The sequence below is a fragment of the Cuculus canorus genome, chromosome 5, assembly GCF_017976375.1.
Source record: "Cuculus canorus isolate bCucCan1 chromosome 5, bCucCan1.pri, whole genome shotgun sequence".
NCBI classification, from domain to species: domain Eukaryota; kingdom Metazoa; phylum Chordata; class Aves; order Cuculiformes; family Cuculidae; genus Cuculus; species Cuculus canorus.
The window spans coordinates 57,413,756-57,430,005 of NC_071405.1; the positions used below are offsets into that span (position 1 = coordinate 57,413,756).

General features: G+C 45.4%; 1 protein-coding gene across 1 annotated transcript in view; it reads left to right on the top strand.

The window, feature by feature from the left end:
- The first annotated feature begins 2,391 nt into the window (after positions 1-2,391).
- Positions 2,392-16,250, top strand: part of PLEKHH1 (pleckstrin homology, MyTH4 and FERM domain containing H1) — a 59,070-nt gene continuing 45,211 nt past the window's right edge. The window contains 2 exon segments of the mRNA XM_054067955.1: positions 2,392-2,687; positions 12,365-12,540. Coding sequence (XP_053923930.1) covers positions 12,400-12,540 — 141 coding nt within the window. The 5' untranslated portion in view covers positions 2,392-2,687; positions 12,365-12,399.

Genomic DNA, 16,250 nt, shown 5'->3' on the forward strand with positions numbered 1-16,250 from the left:
AAACTACATAGGGAAGAGTGTGCTGAATAACACTTGCTGCTTTGGTAATAGAGAAGAGAGCAGAGTGAAACCTTCAGGGCAGCAGCTGAACTCTCAATAAAATGAAACTCTGATGACTGTGAACTTGTTCCTTCCACAAGGGTGGTTCCCCTCTATGACCAAGATGAAAAGTTTGAGGTTTTGTCCATGTGCTTCCAGACGAAAGGGCAGTGTGCATGTTTTCTCTGCATGCCATATCTTTCTGTGCATGCCTGCATGCTGGGCCAGTGGTAGCACATCCTGGGATCCACATCAGTGCTTCCCACTGACCTCATCCAGCTGAAGTACTATTAGACAGTGCCTGCTTAGGATGTCCGCTGAAATCATTTGCCAGTGCTGTCCATTAAAACTAATCTGCAATACCATTTGAACCTTCGTATGGCAGCTTGTAACACCCACAAGTGTGCCTTACTGCTTTGAGCTGCTATTAGCACTTTGGGAATGGTGCAGCAACACTTTTCTTGCCAACTTGGGGTGGGGAGGCAAGCCCCCAGAATTCAGTTAACGGTATAAAAGTGGGGTTGTCCCCCTTTTCCAGTCACAGGCACTATCACATCCTATTATTTGTCTTCCAAAAGAGATTTGTGTTTTTCTGCTGGTTTTGTGGATCACCATGGAAACTGGCAGGAACAGAAACATGCCAGGGAGGCTCATCAACTGCTGCTCTCAAAGCTCTTTGTCTGAGGATCTTGTCTGCACAGAGATGGAGCCCTTGCAAAGGCTGCTCACCTGCATGTCACCCCTCCTGGGAGAAGCAGGCAAAGAGATCTCCATGGGGGCTCTCAACTTTTACACCCCACCATGTGGGAGTGAAATAATTCCTTCCTTTACACGATGCCTTGACAAGCCTGAAAGATCCCAGAGTAGAAATCACAAATGTCTAGGAGCTGTGTGCCTGGCTCCGGTATGAGACCAGGAAACGAGCCAAAAAACCTCTCCAGCTAACACAGTGCTCCAATGGAGGACAGCCCACCTGCTGGTTCCAGCAATGGAAGCTCTGAAAGTAGAAGTCCTACGGCAGAGAAACGTGTTCTCTTCCACACCCCATCCTGACATCTGACAGCTGTAGGCCTGGCTTCAGTGCAAGGCTGGGAAGGCAGCCAAAACGCTTCCACAGACTGGCCCCATCTCTTACTAGTGTCTTATCCCCTGGATTCCCAGCCAGTAGAGGCCACCCTACTGGTTATGGAGAGGAAGGGACCCTCCATCAGAGCGCAGTGTTTTGTGCAGCCTCTCCTGCTCTGACCACAGAGATGGCCCAGGTGCCTGTGCTGAAGTTCCCGGATCAGCACCCAGAGACCAAGCAGGAATCTGCTTTAATGAAAGCATTGATTTAACAAACTGGACTTGGAATGGCCTCCAGCTCCATCATAGTGGTAGAGCAGGGACAAGGACAAGCCCTTCTCCTGGCCTGCCTGAACCCCTCCTATCTAGCAACTCTTTTCACAGCTCTAGAGGGGTCAGACATGAGTTTACTCCCCATGATCCTTTGTGGTCTGAATTTTTTTGATGATAAACTATTTGCAGGGATGGGCGGATACAGAACTATAGTCAACGATAGCAGTAACAGAGGTCTATGCCATACTGTCAAGCTCCTCTGGTGACCTGCAGCACACACTTGCCTCCTCACTGCTCACGCCTAGTAAACGTAACCCTCAGACAGATATTGTTTAAGAATTGGGCTGAGATGACCAGTGTGCCCAGAGAGCTGTCACTGCTACTGCTTGTCAGAGGGTAGCAGGCTTTTATTTCTATTTCTTGGCCTGAATTCAAACCAGTAATCCATAACCTGTTCCTTTCTCTCTTTCCCTGGTGCAGCTTTTTGCACAGTGTTTCCAGCATCAGCTCTGTAAACAGGTATTTGCCCGGCATGTCACAGGAAACCTGGGAAAGTAAAATGACCATAGGCTGCTGCCTGTTTTGCCTGTGCTGTGTTTCTGGAAGCCAGACCTGCTGCTACCATTCGAGGAGGGGCTGAAGGATATGGAGTCTCCCTTCCCACAGCAGAACTGTGGCTATCCCTCACAAGACTGGGGCTGCAGAAGCAGCAGGCCCAGGACTCTGTAAGGAAAATGGGAGTTCTCCTCTGCTCTGCGCCAGTCAAGACTATATACAAAACATATGCACTTGCTCAAATTCTGGCTTGAATAATACACACGAGTGTCTTTATATTCTGTATGTGAAGTGTGACAAGATGACCATAAAACGATCAAAACGGGATGACAAAGTACCAGAGGGCAATGGTTTCCTGGCCCTCCCACTGGGTCCTCCCACAAGCAACTGGTTTATGCAGTGAGGTACTCCACAGCTGCCAGTCTCTTATTTTCTGCTCCATGAATTTGTCACTGCTGACTAGAAGAAAAGCAAGGCAGAGTTTTGCAGGTCTGTGTTGTGTCTGTCGGCACACTGCAAGCACAGGAGAAACAGAATAATGGAACTAGGCACAAAGGCTATTTGCAACATCTTTAAGCCTCTAATGTAGGTGGAATTTGGAAACCTATTATAGGAAGCCTAAGTCCTCTGTGGAGAGAGACAAGTACCTCAAATAGGTCTTTCAAGGCACTGTCTTATAGTTGTGCAAGGTTTTTCCCACATAGGACTGAGCCTTCTGACATGGACTGGGTCTGTCTGGTGTCCTTGCCCTTTTGGTAAGTTTTCAGCAGCACTGCAACTTGAACATAATGCTTTCTGCCATCTGCAGAACTATCACAACTTTGCTTATTTGAGACAGTTTCTTCTGCTCTCATCTACTGACACGTTGTTCTCACGTATGTTTTGGTTCTTCTATTCAAGTATCTTTGATACGATGCTCTTAGCAAAGCAGTCTGTGCTTGTGTTCTGATAACAATAGACTAACAGTGCCAAACTAGTTCTCCTGGATCTGCCAGAGAGTTTGTTTTGTCAATAAGATATTTGCTGTTTATAGTAAACTTTTTTTTTTTTTTTTTCTGAATGATTTGTCTGCAAGTTGTAAAGACCTGATATAGAGTGCTTAAGCAGACATATTAAAGATAAATGCCAAGGGAAATCACTTGGGGACTGTGAGTTACTGCTGGCTGTTTTTACAACCTACTCCCTCTGAAGTCAAAACTATGTTTCTATCTGCATCATTTAATAGAAGCCACATTTTTAATTAAAAGATATTAAATAAAAATTTTGTAAAACAATTTAACAGAAGGCACAAGAAGGCACAGCGTTGTAGAATACCTGCATTAAAGAAACAGCAGCACATAGTTGTGCGAGTGCTGATGCGGTTCTGGGCCTCCAGGGGTTAAAGCAAGGTGTGTGCCAGCAGTTCTTGGGAAGGTACTTTGTATAAAGTTCAGTGGCTGAGGAATGTCCTGGCAGTCAAGCTTCATTGCCTGGGAAAAGCACAAGGCCAGATTGACATTTCAGTCAGGGATACAATTCTGCTGGCTTTGCTGGTGCAAATGAGAGAACTTGACCAGTGCTTTTAAAGGAAGAATAAAAATACCTCATAAAATGTAGATTAATTGTGGTTGCATGCTGTGGCTCAAAGGAGTCCCGAGCAGGATGGACAGAGCAAAGGAAATAGTTCCTTCTCCCATTCTGTCTTTTGACATGCAACTGGAGGAGAGGAGGTGACTGTAAAGCATGAAGCATACTTTTGCCCTCTGAAATACCTATACGGAGCCACAAATCATGTTGCTTCTGCTTATTTGTTACCATTCCTTGACCACTGGGAGTAAAGATTAATACAGACTCACACATAACATACAGATCATAAACAACTAGGGTCCCTTCCACTGGGAATTGCTGAAGAAATCTCTTTGGGTGACACTGTCCCAACAGTCAGCTCCATCTCTGCCTGCATTGCTGCCTGTCCCGGCTCAGCTGGCTGAATGGGAGAGCACCTCGCTAGATGACTGTTTCTTTTCAGTTCTCTGCCTGTCTTCACTTGGCACTCTGGCCATCTCTGTGTAGTGCTATCCTGCTCGCTGCCTGAACCAGCTCTCTAATGCATGATTTGTCTTTTAGCTAGAAAGAAATATGCAGCTTCATTCAGCCAGATTCCCATGAAACTGGAAACGGATGAGAAATCTAAAGTGAAACAACCTTTAGGGAACTACAAGGTTGATGGAGCCTTTGGAAATCAGACTGCTTACTTGGAAAATGAAGTATAGATTTCAGAGCTTGCCTTTAGTCACTTCAGTGTCCAAAATTTTAGTTATTTTTCAATATTTTAGTCACTTCAGTCTCTTTATTTGTGTGTAGCAAGTAATTTGGTACCCATTGTTTCTTTGTTGAGACACCAGTGCAAGCACACTATCAGTGTGAGGAAAGAGTTGACAACCAAAGTTTAATAAACAGCAAATCTCAGACCAGGCAGTATCTGTGAGCCAGATAACCACGCTTGAGATCATGTTCAACCATGCCTAGTGAATAGCATTGCTTACAGTACTAGGAGATAATTTTGTTCGTTTCTCCTGCCTGCATCCCCCATAGATTGTTTTCAGCCTGTTTATGAACTAATAAACAACTGCTCTGTCTTGCGTGGGTAGTCTCAACAAAAGCCGAAGCACAGTGTTAGAACATTCATGGATTGCTCATAATCACTCAGTCTTTTTGGTACAGCCCTTACCCAACAAGCTACACTCACTTTCTAGAGGAGAAGAGACCATTTTTCATGGTGGCAAAGCAGGTCATGTCAAAAGCACATACAAACTGGCCGGAGAGATACATGTCAGCATTACTGTCATTATCCCCACTGAGGAGAGCTTCATAGAGAAATTTTTAAAGTATGGAAGTAATGGAAGTAATGTGCCTAGTGATGGAATAAGTAGCAAGTAGTTCCTAAACCTGAATGACCTTTCACTTTAAAACATGCTGGTCTAAGGCCCAAAGACCTGGAGGCAATTGGTCCTGCAGCTCCTGTTTGGCTCTAGTCCCTTTTGCTTCCACGAGCCTTCCCCAGTCTGCTCAATATTCGGAGATGCCCAGGGGAGGCAGTGACCGGCCATGGCAGAGGGCAGCAGGCAGCACGAGGCTGTGTGTGCACGCTCGCTCCCAGCAGCCGGCTGCTCCTCGGCAGCTGGATTCCTGAAAGAAGGGGAATTTAGATTACATATTAGTAAATAAAATTTTTCCTGTGAGGGTGGTGGCACTGGCACAGGTTGCCCAGATAAGTTGTGGGTGTCCCATTCCTGGAGGTGTTCAAGGCCAGGTTGGATGGGGCTGTGGGCAGCCTGATCTAGTGGGAAGTGTCCCTGCCCATGGCAGGGGGGGGTTTGGAACTAGATGATCTTTAAGCTCCCTTCCAGCCCAAACCATTCTATGATTGCCAGCTGTTTGAGTAACACGAGTAATCCATATTCATGTAAGTCAGCATATTTTCATATAAAGGAATGAAATAAAAGTATCTCAGCAAGTGATGGCTCTATCCTTGAATAAAATATTTCATGTGCTGGCAGCTCCCATTAGGAATGCTTGAACCCTCAAATCTGCTTGTTCAAGCCATTTTGTGTGAGAGATGACCCACGTACGTACGCAGGGCAGGATGGTGTTTTCTGCTCAGGAGAGACATTATTGTACTAATTTGGCCTTGAGCCATTATTACACTGATTTGGTTTTCATCTCCATGGTAGAAACCCCATCCCCAGAAACGTTCAAGGTTGGTCGGGGCTCTGAGCAACCTGATCTAGTTGAAGATGTCCCTGCTCATTGCAAGGTGGGTGTTGACCAGATGATTTTCCAAGGTTCCTTCCACCCCAAACCATTCTATGATCCTATGATTCCATCCTGGCACCAACCCCATGCCCTGGAGCTGCCTACTCCCTGTGAAAGGTGATCCAGCCGGAGCCCGGGAGCTCCACCAGCCCCGTCAGGTAGGTGAGGACAGCAGGGCACTGCTCCCACCCGGCTGCTGCGCCTCGGGACTGCGGATGGTTTGGGAATATCAGCTCTGAAGGCTGGGAGACGACTGCCAGGGGGATCCCGGGAGACACGGGCCAGGCAACACCGAGGATCACCCGTTTGGAGCCAGCAGGCGCCCAGAGCTCTCCCCGGGGCCGCTGCAGCGCCGGAGGCTTCGGCTGCGGACGGGACCCGGCGGGAGCCCCCGAGGGGGCCGCGACCCCCGGACGCTGCGGCCGCACCTGCCCCGCCCGCGAAGGGGTTAAGCACCCGGGGCGGGTGATGTCAGTTCCTGCGCTCCTCGGGAGGGCGGTACTGATATTCGAGCCGGGCTCTCCCGCTCGAAGGAGAGAGAACGGGAAAGTGCTGAATGGGACAAGAGCAGTGGCGGGCACCTGCCCGACGCCACGGGGCGGGACCGCCCGCGCGCCTCTCGCTGCGCCGCCCGACACAGCCCAGGAGGTGCTGGGGGGGGGGGAAGTGGGGGGGCTACCGAGTGTGAGGAGCGGGGGGTGTCTGCTCCATTGGGGGGCTGTCCCGTGCGGGGAAGGGGGCTGCGGGGCTGCCCCGTGCCAGGTGCGTGTGTGGGGGGGTCCGCTCTGTGCAGGAAGGTGGTATGGGGGGGTCTGCCCCGTGCGGGGAGGTGGCGGGGGAGTGCTCCATGCGGGGGAGCGAGGGGTGCTGCTCCGTGCAGGATTGGGTGGGGGCTGCCTCATGCCGGGGGGTGTGTGCTCTGCGGGGAGGTGGGATGGAGGGGGTCTGCTTCGTGCGGGGAAGGTGGGGGCCTGCGCTCCATTCGGGAGTGGGCGCTGCTCTGTGAGGGGGGCCGGGGTGAGGGGGGGCTGCTCTGTGAGGGGGGGCGCGGTGAGGGGGGGCTGCCCCGTGCGGATCTGGCTGTTGTACCCTCTTCTCGCTCCTCTTTTCTTCCTTCAAGGAGGTGGAAGGGGACTGAAGGAAGCGTTCTTGGGGGGATGCTGCGCTGTCTCTGTTGATCTTAAGGTTTGCCGCTTAAAAGAAGTGGCTTGCCTTCGGGGCTGGGACTCCTGTGGGGGGAGGAACGGTGACACGAGGGGAAAATGCAGCCCAAGTGTAAATAAGTGTAAGTCCTGCTGTCCCTTGTCTCCCCTAAGTCTAGGGGTGTGGGGCAAGACCTATGGAGGCAGAACGGCAAAATCAGGAGCCCTTTTCCTGCCTTCTGGTACTGTCGGTGGTCAAGGCACCTGCGTTGATGTAGAGGGAAAAACTATTAATTTTGTTCCCCCTGGCCCTCACCAAACTTTGCCCTTCCCACAGCTTGTCATGCTAGGTTTTGTGTTTTTTTTTTTCTGGTGCTCTGCACATCCGAGGCTGCGCTCATCAGTGGAAATGACCGTGTGGCTGAACAATTCCAGTGGCCTGGGGTTAAAAAGCTGGGGGTTGAAACTGGTTATGAAATGCAGAATGAAGTGATTGGGGACAGAGGGTTAGGATCATTGAATCATAGAATAGTTTGGGTTGGAAGGGACCTTAAAGATCTTCTAATTCCAATTCCCCTCCTTGGGCAGGGACATGTCCCACTAGATCAGGCTGCCCAAGGCCCATCCAACCAGTTCTTGAACACCTCCAGGGATGGGGCAGCCACAACTTATCTGGGCAGTGTCTCACCACTCTCATGGTGAAGAAATTCTTCCTTGTGTCTAGTCTAAATCTGCCTCTCTCCAATTTATAGCCATTGCCCCTCATCCTATCGCTACAAGCCTTTGTAAAAAGTCCCTCCCCAGTCTCTTGCAGCCCCTTCAGGTACTGGAAGGTCGCTATAAGGTCTCCCTGGAGCCTTCTCTTCCCCAGGCTGAACAACCCCAACTCTCTCAGCCTGTCCTCATGTGGGAGGTGCTCCAGCCCTCTGAGCATCCTTGTGGCCCTCCTCTGGACCCGTTCTAACAGTTCCATATTTTTCTTATGTTGAGGCTTCCAGAACTGGACACAATACTCCAGGTGAGGTTTCACAAGAGAGGAATAGAGGGGCAGAATCGCTTCTCTCGACTTGCTGGCCAAATTGATTAATAGTGTGGGGTTTCCACAATGAGTATTGACCATCGCCAGTACCACTCGGTAATGATGCAGTGACGTGGGAGGAGATCTCTCTTCCTTCATGTGTTATGTCGCATTTCCACTCATTCCTTTTGTGGTAAGATGGTAGCCGCAAGGCAGAGCAATATTCAGCTCTGGTGTGCCGGCTGGGTCTGGTAGATTCTACTGGCAGGTGCTAAGGATTGCTCTCTTCCTGTGCTGACTGAATCCCGTGTAACAGCACCGGTAAAGTGATTCCGCATCTAAGGAAATGTTCTCATTTGAAATACAGAAATGCCATTTTACTTGTCCACAGTGTTTGTAATGGAATGAACAAGGCTGCAAACACTTGACTTTCATTTATGTCTGCACCTGAAAGTTTTCACCTTGATCACCTGTTTTTATTCCCAGAAAGCTTTTCAGAGGGGAAATGCACAAAGTCTCTGAAGGGGTTTGAATTCTAGTTTGGATCCATCTGGGACATCAGCTGATTCTGGTCTAAAAAACAACAAAAATCAACCATGATATTCTGGTATAAATCTTAGCTTCATCAGATGCATACGAGCACTCCAAGTAAATATACTCATATTTATATTGGTTGTAGCATTTAGTGTTAGAACTGTCTCAACATTGATCAGAACTGGCAGATATAGTCAAAACTAGAAGTCTCATGTCTGCATTTAGCAATTGGTTCAGTCGGTTTTCCCCTACCAAGTTCTAAGAACTTTGTAACTCCAATTATCTTCACTGGGAGTTGTTTGATACTCAGCACTTAAAATCAAGCTGATCTTTAAGAAGTGTCTATTTTCATTTAAGAATGAAGTTTTAAAAGTCAGCTTGTCTAAAGAAAGTGGCTGTCTCCTGTTTTCCAAGTTCCTAAAGTAAGAATACTGCACCTGAAAGTATCTGATTCCCAACATCTTCATACACCAAAAGAAAAAAAAAAGCAGTTTTATATAACCATGGAAATTCTTTATCTGATATAAAAAGTACCAATATCTGGGAGAGGGGAATCAAAGAACCTGGTGCATTAAGATGGTTAATTACAAAGGAAAAGCATGTTAAATTGCAGGTCTGGTAGCAAGGATTTAGGCAGTCTGTCAAAATAAAGTCGATATCCTAATTCATAAAGTATAGATGATGAACTGCTTATGTTTAGGAAAATGGGGGAGAAGGAATTATGCATTTAAGAATAAATGAGAATTCAGAATAAACTGGAAGTTGTAAATGAAGTTGTAGTTTAGGGGTAAAGGTGCCATGCTGTGATACAGTATCTTTCTCTGAAAAAGAGTAATTTTTTTTGCTAGAGAAAGGAAAAGCTATAATTCTAATCTCTGACCTTCAGAAATCGTTTGATATGATGACGCATGGGGGCGTTATTAGCTTAAGTGGAAGAGATGGGGATTAATAGAATGACAAGACAGGCAAAGAAATGACAGAATGTGACAGTGCTTTACTGAAGTGGGGACTGTTAGAAGTTAGGTATGTTACTGGAAAAGCTGACTGACCCAGGGCATTAGTAAGGATGGGGTAGGCCAATGACACAAAGTAAAATTGCACATTCGAAGTAGTAATAAAGTAGGCATAAACCTTGTCATAGCACTATTGAGAAACAGCACAGGAGGAAAAGATGTGGATCCCCTTATCAATCATACAGTCACCATGGGCCTGTTAAATTTTGTATGGACTATAGTGCAGAGATCCTTGATGTTGTGGAGATCAGGCACAGACCTGTGCTTTATTAATCTGTTCCAGTATCATTGTAGTGCCCCCCGCCCCCACACTCCCACGTCCAGCCTTTGCAAAGGCGAAGACTGCTGAGATTCCTCTGCTCTAGTTGTGTTGGCTTTTCTGTGAAGGCCAACCACCGGTGCAATGTAGTTGTAAAAAAGGCAAATGCAGTCAGATGGGGTATTCTCCAGGAGAATGGAAAGTACTAAATGCCTTTACATGAAGTTTTGATGAGGCTGCACATTACCTTCCAGTTGCAGTTGTGGTCACCAACGTCTGTGAAGGGGAGTGAGAATGATAAAACCCAACTCTTTTATGTGATGTGCTCTAAAGCTCGAATAGGTGCAGAGAGAGAGTGGTGAGCTTTGCTTATGAGACTAAAAGAGCTCCTTATCTCTAGTCTTGCAAAATGAGATCTCTAAGGAGAAGCTTTTGATATCTATAAATATACTAAGGGGTAGATATGAAGGAGGAAAGAAACTAGCTAAGCTGCAAGGCACTAGTCTACAAGAATGAACAGATACAAGCTGGTTATGATTACATTTATACTAGTAATTAGAAGGCGGCTCCTTAGAGGAGTGAGGTTCTAGAACAACAGGACTAGTGAGAGCAAAATTACCTACAAGGTTCTAGGGAAGGGCCGTGTTCACTTACAAAATGGTTTATATGATGCAGTTCTCTACAGTGAGAGGGAATGAGATATAATGTTTCAGGACATCTATAAAGGTCTTAGACTTCCTATTCAGGAGGGAGTATTTTAGTTCAACCAGAGGCTATGGACTATCTGAGGAAATTACTTTCGGTCTGGCGTAAGCTTTGTGGTTAATCAGATTCTTTTCATTTTATGCTGTTAGAGTTTATCCCGTTCATTCGTATGTCCTCTTTGGACTTAAACTCTGTGAATAAAGACTAAAATCTTTTTATACTTGTAGGGAAGAGAACGGAATTTAATTTGAGAGCTGAAATATTATTCTGTCCAGAACAGTGTTAGCTGTGAACAAACTTAGGGTGTTGTGGGATCCTTCCATGACTTAGTGCACTCTTGGCTTGAGAAGAACTGATAGCTCTGCCTAAGAGAGATACTCTACAATGTTGTGAAGTGTGCTGAAAATAGCCTGGTTAAATGCCTGGCAAGGAGCAAGTCTAGAGATTGGATCGATGTGCTGGATTAGGCTGTGGGAAAGGATGGCCTCTGTATTTCTGTAAAGCTGGAGGTGTGCTGCTTGTGGAATACTGGGCTTCTTTCCTATCACAGAGTATTTTCAGTAACGGAATTCTAAACGTGAGGTGGCTTTTCTTCGTTTTACTTAAATGTACTTTCTGTCCTGGAGTAGGATTTCACAAATCATTGGAAAGGCTGGAAACTCACTGCCTGGAAAACTTTTTGATTTTGAGCAAAACAACCTGTATATAAAATAACTTGTAGGTAATGTTTGTAGCTATAGGGTATAAAATGTGTCTTCCTTAACTGAGAACAGCAGGGATATATCCAGATGAAGTGGCTTTCTGTGTGATATATACTTAAGGTAACTTGAATGTCAGGTCTCCTGTATACAAAATATGAGCCAGGTGTCCCAGCAAGTGGGTACAACTAGAGGGACATTTTAAGCTTTCCCACTCTGCAAAAGCAGATGGAAAGGTAATAAGGCTGAGGGAGTTCACTGCTCTCTCCCAAGTCTTGGTCTGTTACTTTGGTCCCAGTTCAGGATAGCACCAAATTTGCCTGCAAGCAGGTGAGAAGTTCCTTTAATAAGCATAAGTTTCAGTGTTTTGATGAAGATTTTGAACTAATAAATGCTCTGGCTTTGTAAACATCTGTTATTATAGGGTAATACAGCTGGCTGCTGGACTGTGCACACTGAGGTGATATTATAAACCTTCTTGTGAGTGCTCACAAATGCCTGAATTTGATTAAGGACATACATTTTACATACTTTATGCTCTTTTCAAAAGATATCTGAAGTGTCTAAACGGTTTTGAAGTTGTTTTATTTTCTTATTCAGTAACTAACAGCTTTTTACGCTGTGGAATTGTGTGTATCTCTGATTGTCTCCAAGGACTTCAGTAGACCTGCAATGTTTTGTCTTCGGTCCTAGGTTACTCCTGGCTAGGATCTCTTCATTTTAACAGAGTGATTGTTTAGATACTGTGGTACAGCTACTCTTCCATTCTTGTTGTGGACTGCCTATATCTGGTTGTTAGGGACTGGGAACACTGTTGCATCCTCTTAATACAGTCTGTATGGGGTTGGTGCCCCAAGTTAGTAATGAGTGTGTGATCCGAGTTACATTTAGGAGGTTTTAGTGACTTGAGAGGTTTCAGCCGAGCTGGTAGAAAGGAGGCAGGAGTAAAAGTACTCCTAGTCTGTAGGTAAAGGCTGAGTAAGCCTATAAGAATGGCAGTAAGGCTTTGTGGAATATACAGTATGATGCATTAGTAAATTATTTACTCACTGAAGGTAAAAGTTTATTTGAATATTTATCTGTTATCCATTAAAAATGACCTCTGGCAAAAGGCAATATCAATAACTTTGGATGGTACTGTTTAATTTTCTGCTTGCGGAAGAAATGGCCTTTGTTAGCAGTCCTGTAAGATGGACAAAGGAAGACTAGGCACAAGGAGAGGAAAGTTTGACAGTCTAAAGTATGTGTTTTTCCTTTCTCTTCTGTAGGATTTTTAAAACACCTCAGAGGACATCCAAAGTGGATGATTAACTTCACAATGGCAGAACTCGCAGTGGAGAACAAGAGCTGTATGGACTGGCAAAAGAGATGCCTTGCACTGGAGTCCCAGCTCTTCAAATTCCGCTTGCAGGCAAGCAAGATCCGAGAGCTGTTAGCTGAGAAGGTGAGCTGTGGTGGCTTTTACTTTGCAGTGAATTATGGCATGAAAGCATAAAGTCCCTAGACACTGAGTCATCCAATAAGACTATTTCACACCTTGTGCAGTAGGGATTTCTTCCCTGATTACAGTATGTCATTGCACTCTGCTTATCACTTGAGATAGAGATGTATATGTCAGAGTGGTGTAAAGTGGTATTAAAGCAAATGTGAATTTGGCCTTATTTACTGGAAAATCACCAGGTGGTCAGGTTCTACTGGAAAACACTGTACCTAGACTTTGGATATCAAAACTGACTGAAGCAGCTGCAGAGCACAGATGGATATTTTGGATAAGCACAGCAGGATCAGAACTTGGCTGGCAATCAAAAAGCTCACCGGAGTGCAAATTATGCTGTAATGTTAAAAGGCTGGACAGGGGTATGTGTACTGCCGTAGTGTTAGAATAATATTACATATCCAGTCAAATCATTGTGAGAATACTGAAGAGCATGACTGAGATACTTTGAAATCTGGATGTTAGAAACTTGAATGGCATCTGTCTGGTTTTAGAGGCATCTCCTACTAATAGCTTTCAAGTGTGATAAATGGAGCTGTTTGCAATCCTAGGAGGGAGGATAGGGGAAGATTAAGGGCTTTGTTGATGTTTCATTTGTTTCTGTCATGGTGTGGATTTTGGGTGTGTTTTCTATACCTTAAATTGGGTTATGTTTCAATTTGAATTAAAGCTTTTCCACTAACTTCTAATTTGCATAAAATCCAAGCATGTAGGTTGCCACGCAGTTCCTTCTTGGTTTCAAAATGTGGCTTACATTATCACAGTCCAGTCCAGGATTGCTCAGATGTACAATTACTATTGGAAAGTGAGAACAGTTTCTTTCAGTCACAGTTTGCTAATGGAATTGAAATCTGTACAACTGACTGCAGCTTGCTCCATATGCTTTCAAACTGTACCTGATGACAGATATGTTCTAAACTGACTTTTGCCCCATTTTCTATTATGTAACTTTTATGTGTATATTCTTGTTTGTTGGTTTTGGATGTAAAAACATCCAAATGACATCTAATTCAGAGTGAAGCAATTTTCTCCTTGCTTTCACTGTAATTACGTTTCCACTAATGCCATACACTGCATGAGACATGCATTCCACCCTCCATATTTTAAGAAATTATGCAGTTCTAATCACCCTCTTCATCTTTTCAAGGTAGCTTCCGAGATGGAGCTTAGTGATTACTTACCTTGGAAAACATTGAAAGTGGTCATTAAGTCCATTTAGATAAAGGTGTATTAAAAAAAGTCCTTTATGGATGTGGTGCAGGTCTGGTAAAGACAACCAGTGCTCACGTGGAGTACTCTACGTTTGCTGCATTATGCAGTCAGTGGCCTCATGCTTTTTAAATTCCTGGTTTGAGAAACTTCCTGACTACCCCTCCTCTCCTCCTGCCTCAAAACAAAGAAATCCACCTCACAAACTTTCCTTTTGGAGAACAGACTTGCCAGAGATCTTTTGTCTGTGTCTTCAGGGAGGTTTGTGGGCCATGGCAAGAGAATGAAATTATCTGCTTCAGGAGGCTCTTCAAGGAGCCTGACTGCCGTTTATCCAGCCTTTCAGTCAAAGTGATGTTCCCTTCGTTAAGATTGAGGAGCAGCCTGGTTCAGTGATCAGGTTAGTCTGGAACTACTTGTACAATGCTGTTGTAGGCTTACAAGGGTCAAAGAGCTAGCAGGTTTGCAATTCCCTACTCTGAATGTCATGTGGGAAGGAGAGAGCCTTGGGGACTGTGGGGCAGCTCTGGCAGGCTCTCCTGGTGCAAGTGGACCGGAGGCACCAAAGCAGGTTCTCAGTACGTGATGCTTATGCTGAACACTGCTGTTGGGAAGTGTCATGTTCCTCAGGTTCCTGACTGCTCTGCAACAACTTGCTTGGAGACCCTCCTTCCCTCCTTCTCAGTCTCCACCGGGCTTCCCAGAGTAGTCTCAGCCACTGGGGCTCCTGTCCACGCTGCGTCCTTCCTTCTCCCTCTGAGGCACGCAGTGATGCAGAACTGAAGGAGATGCATGCTTTATGCATAGTGATGCCAGCTCCAGGGGTTTTGTAGTAGATTTTGTAACAACTGTGTTGGTTTGGGTTTTTTTCCTCCTTACAGTTGTCTGTGAGAATGAAGAGATTCAGGCCTATTTCAAAGAATACTGCCTTTTCAAAAAGGTTTTTTTGGGGGGGTGAGGGAGAAGACCTTGAAAAATGTGACATGGTCACAGTTTGAAGCTGTATTGTCAGCCTGTGGTGAGCGCTGTCCCTGAGATCCTCTGATAAGGTTTGAAGCAACAAGAAAATTCATTTTAAAAAAAAAAAAAGTGGTTTTGCTAGTGAAAGTAAAGAGCAGTGTTAACAGCGGTGTGGTACTTGCTCACCAGCAAGGTTGTCTTAGGAATGTGAACTCTACTGATTGAAAGGCTTGGAAACCTAATGCCCCACATTCTAAATCAGTTGTTATAACCAATTTCATGATTTCAAGGCAGATTTTACTATTTTAACTCACAAAACCCCCCAACTGTTCATGCCTGGCATTGGTAGCACAATGTGTGCTAACAGTTTAAATACTTCAGATTTTTAAAATCCGCTTAGATTGAATAATCTAGATCGCTGCTCAGAACGTGAGGAATTTAAACTCCAATGGTTTAACTGCCAGTGCCCTAGTTCACATGGTGTGAACTCCCACACTGGTAGCCCAATCTTGGCTATCAAGCAGTACTGCCCAAGCTGCACAGAGCAAGGTTATGGGTCGATGTGGCAGAGGGACCTCAGCCCCTGACCTCCAAGATAAAGCTCTGCTGTCCTGCTGGAAGCCTGCAGGGCACAAGAACCCTGCGTCCTCCCTTGTTGTGGACATCAGCAGGGATTTAGTCTCTTTGGAAACAGGCAGTTGTTTCCACTCTGACTTTCTTGTACACACACAAAGAAGGAGAGCTTCTCTGTTGGTGGGCGAGGTAGCAGGCTGTTGCCTTGGCAGCAAGATGACCTGCTTAGGAGTGAGCTTTGGGGGAGAACGGGAGGAAAATGAGGCTGAGACATGCAGAAACTTTTTTTCACTCAATTTTATTTAGCATGTTCTGAGCCATCGGGAGAGGGAAAACCTATGTGAATGGTCGCAGCTTTTAGAAAGGCTATCTCCGTAGCTTTTAACCTGCTTCTGTCTTACTTCAATAATGAACATTTGGGAGAAGCCTCTTTTGTCTCATGCAAGCATGGTCATACAGCCATGCCTGGTTTTCTCCATACAAGCAGTCTGGGCTAATGTTTGTGAGAAGAGTTACTTGATCTTGGCTTGGTCACTAAGTTTTGTTCTATGTGACCTGGGTCAAGTTACTTAGTAGCATTTGTCAAATTATAAAGCATTTTGAATGAAAGGACCCATATAAATACCAAGCATTATTATTAATTCATTGAGGGATTTGAAAGAGCCTTACAAGCGTGGATGTATTAAATCTGAATACGTTCCAGTAAGATGACTGACACCTGGGATGGGTAAGGTTGTCATTTTGTGTACATGAGAAACACAGTGCTTATTTAACAGTTCATAGTAGGATAACCCAACACTGTAGTACAGGGAGGTGAGAAAAGTACAAGTTCATTTAAGGCTATGGAGGGATTTAGGGTGACAAAAGTAATTGATTTGACTGAAACTTGGCCAGGTCACCCTGCTTGTACAAGAAGT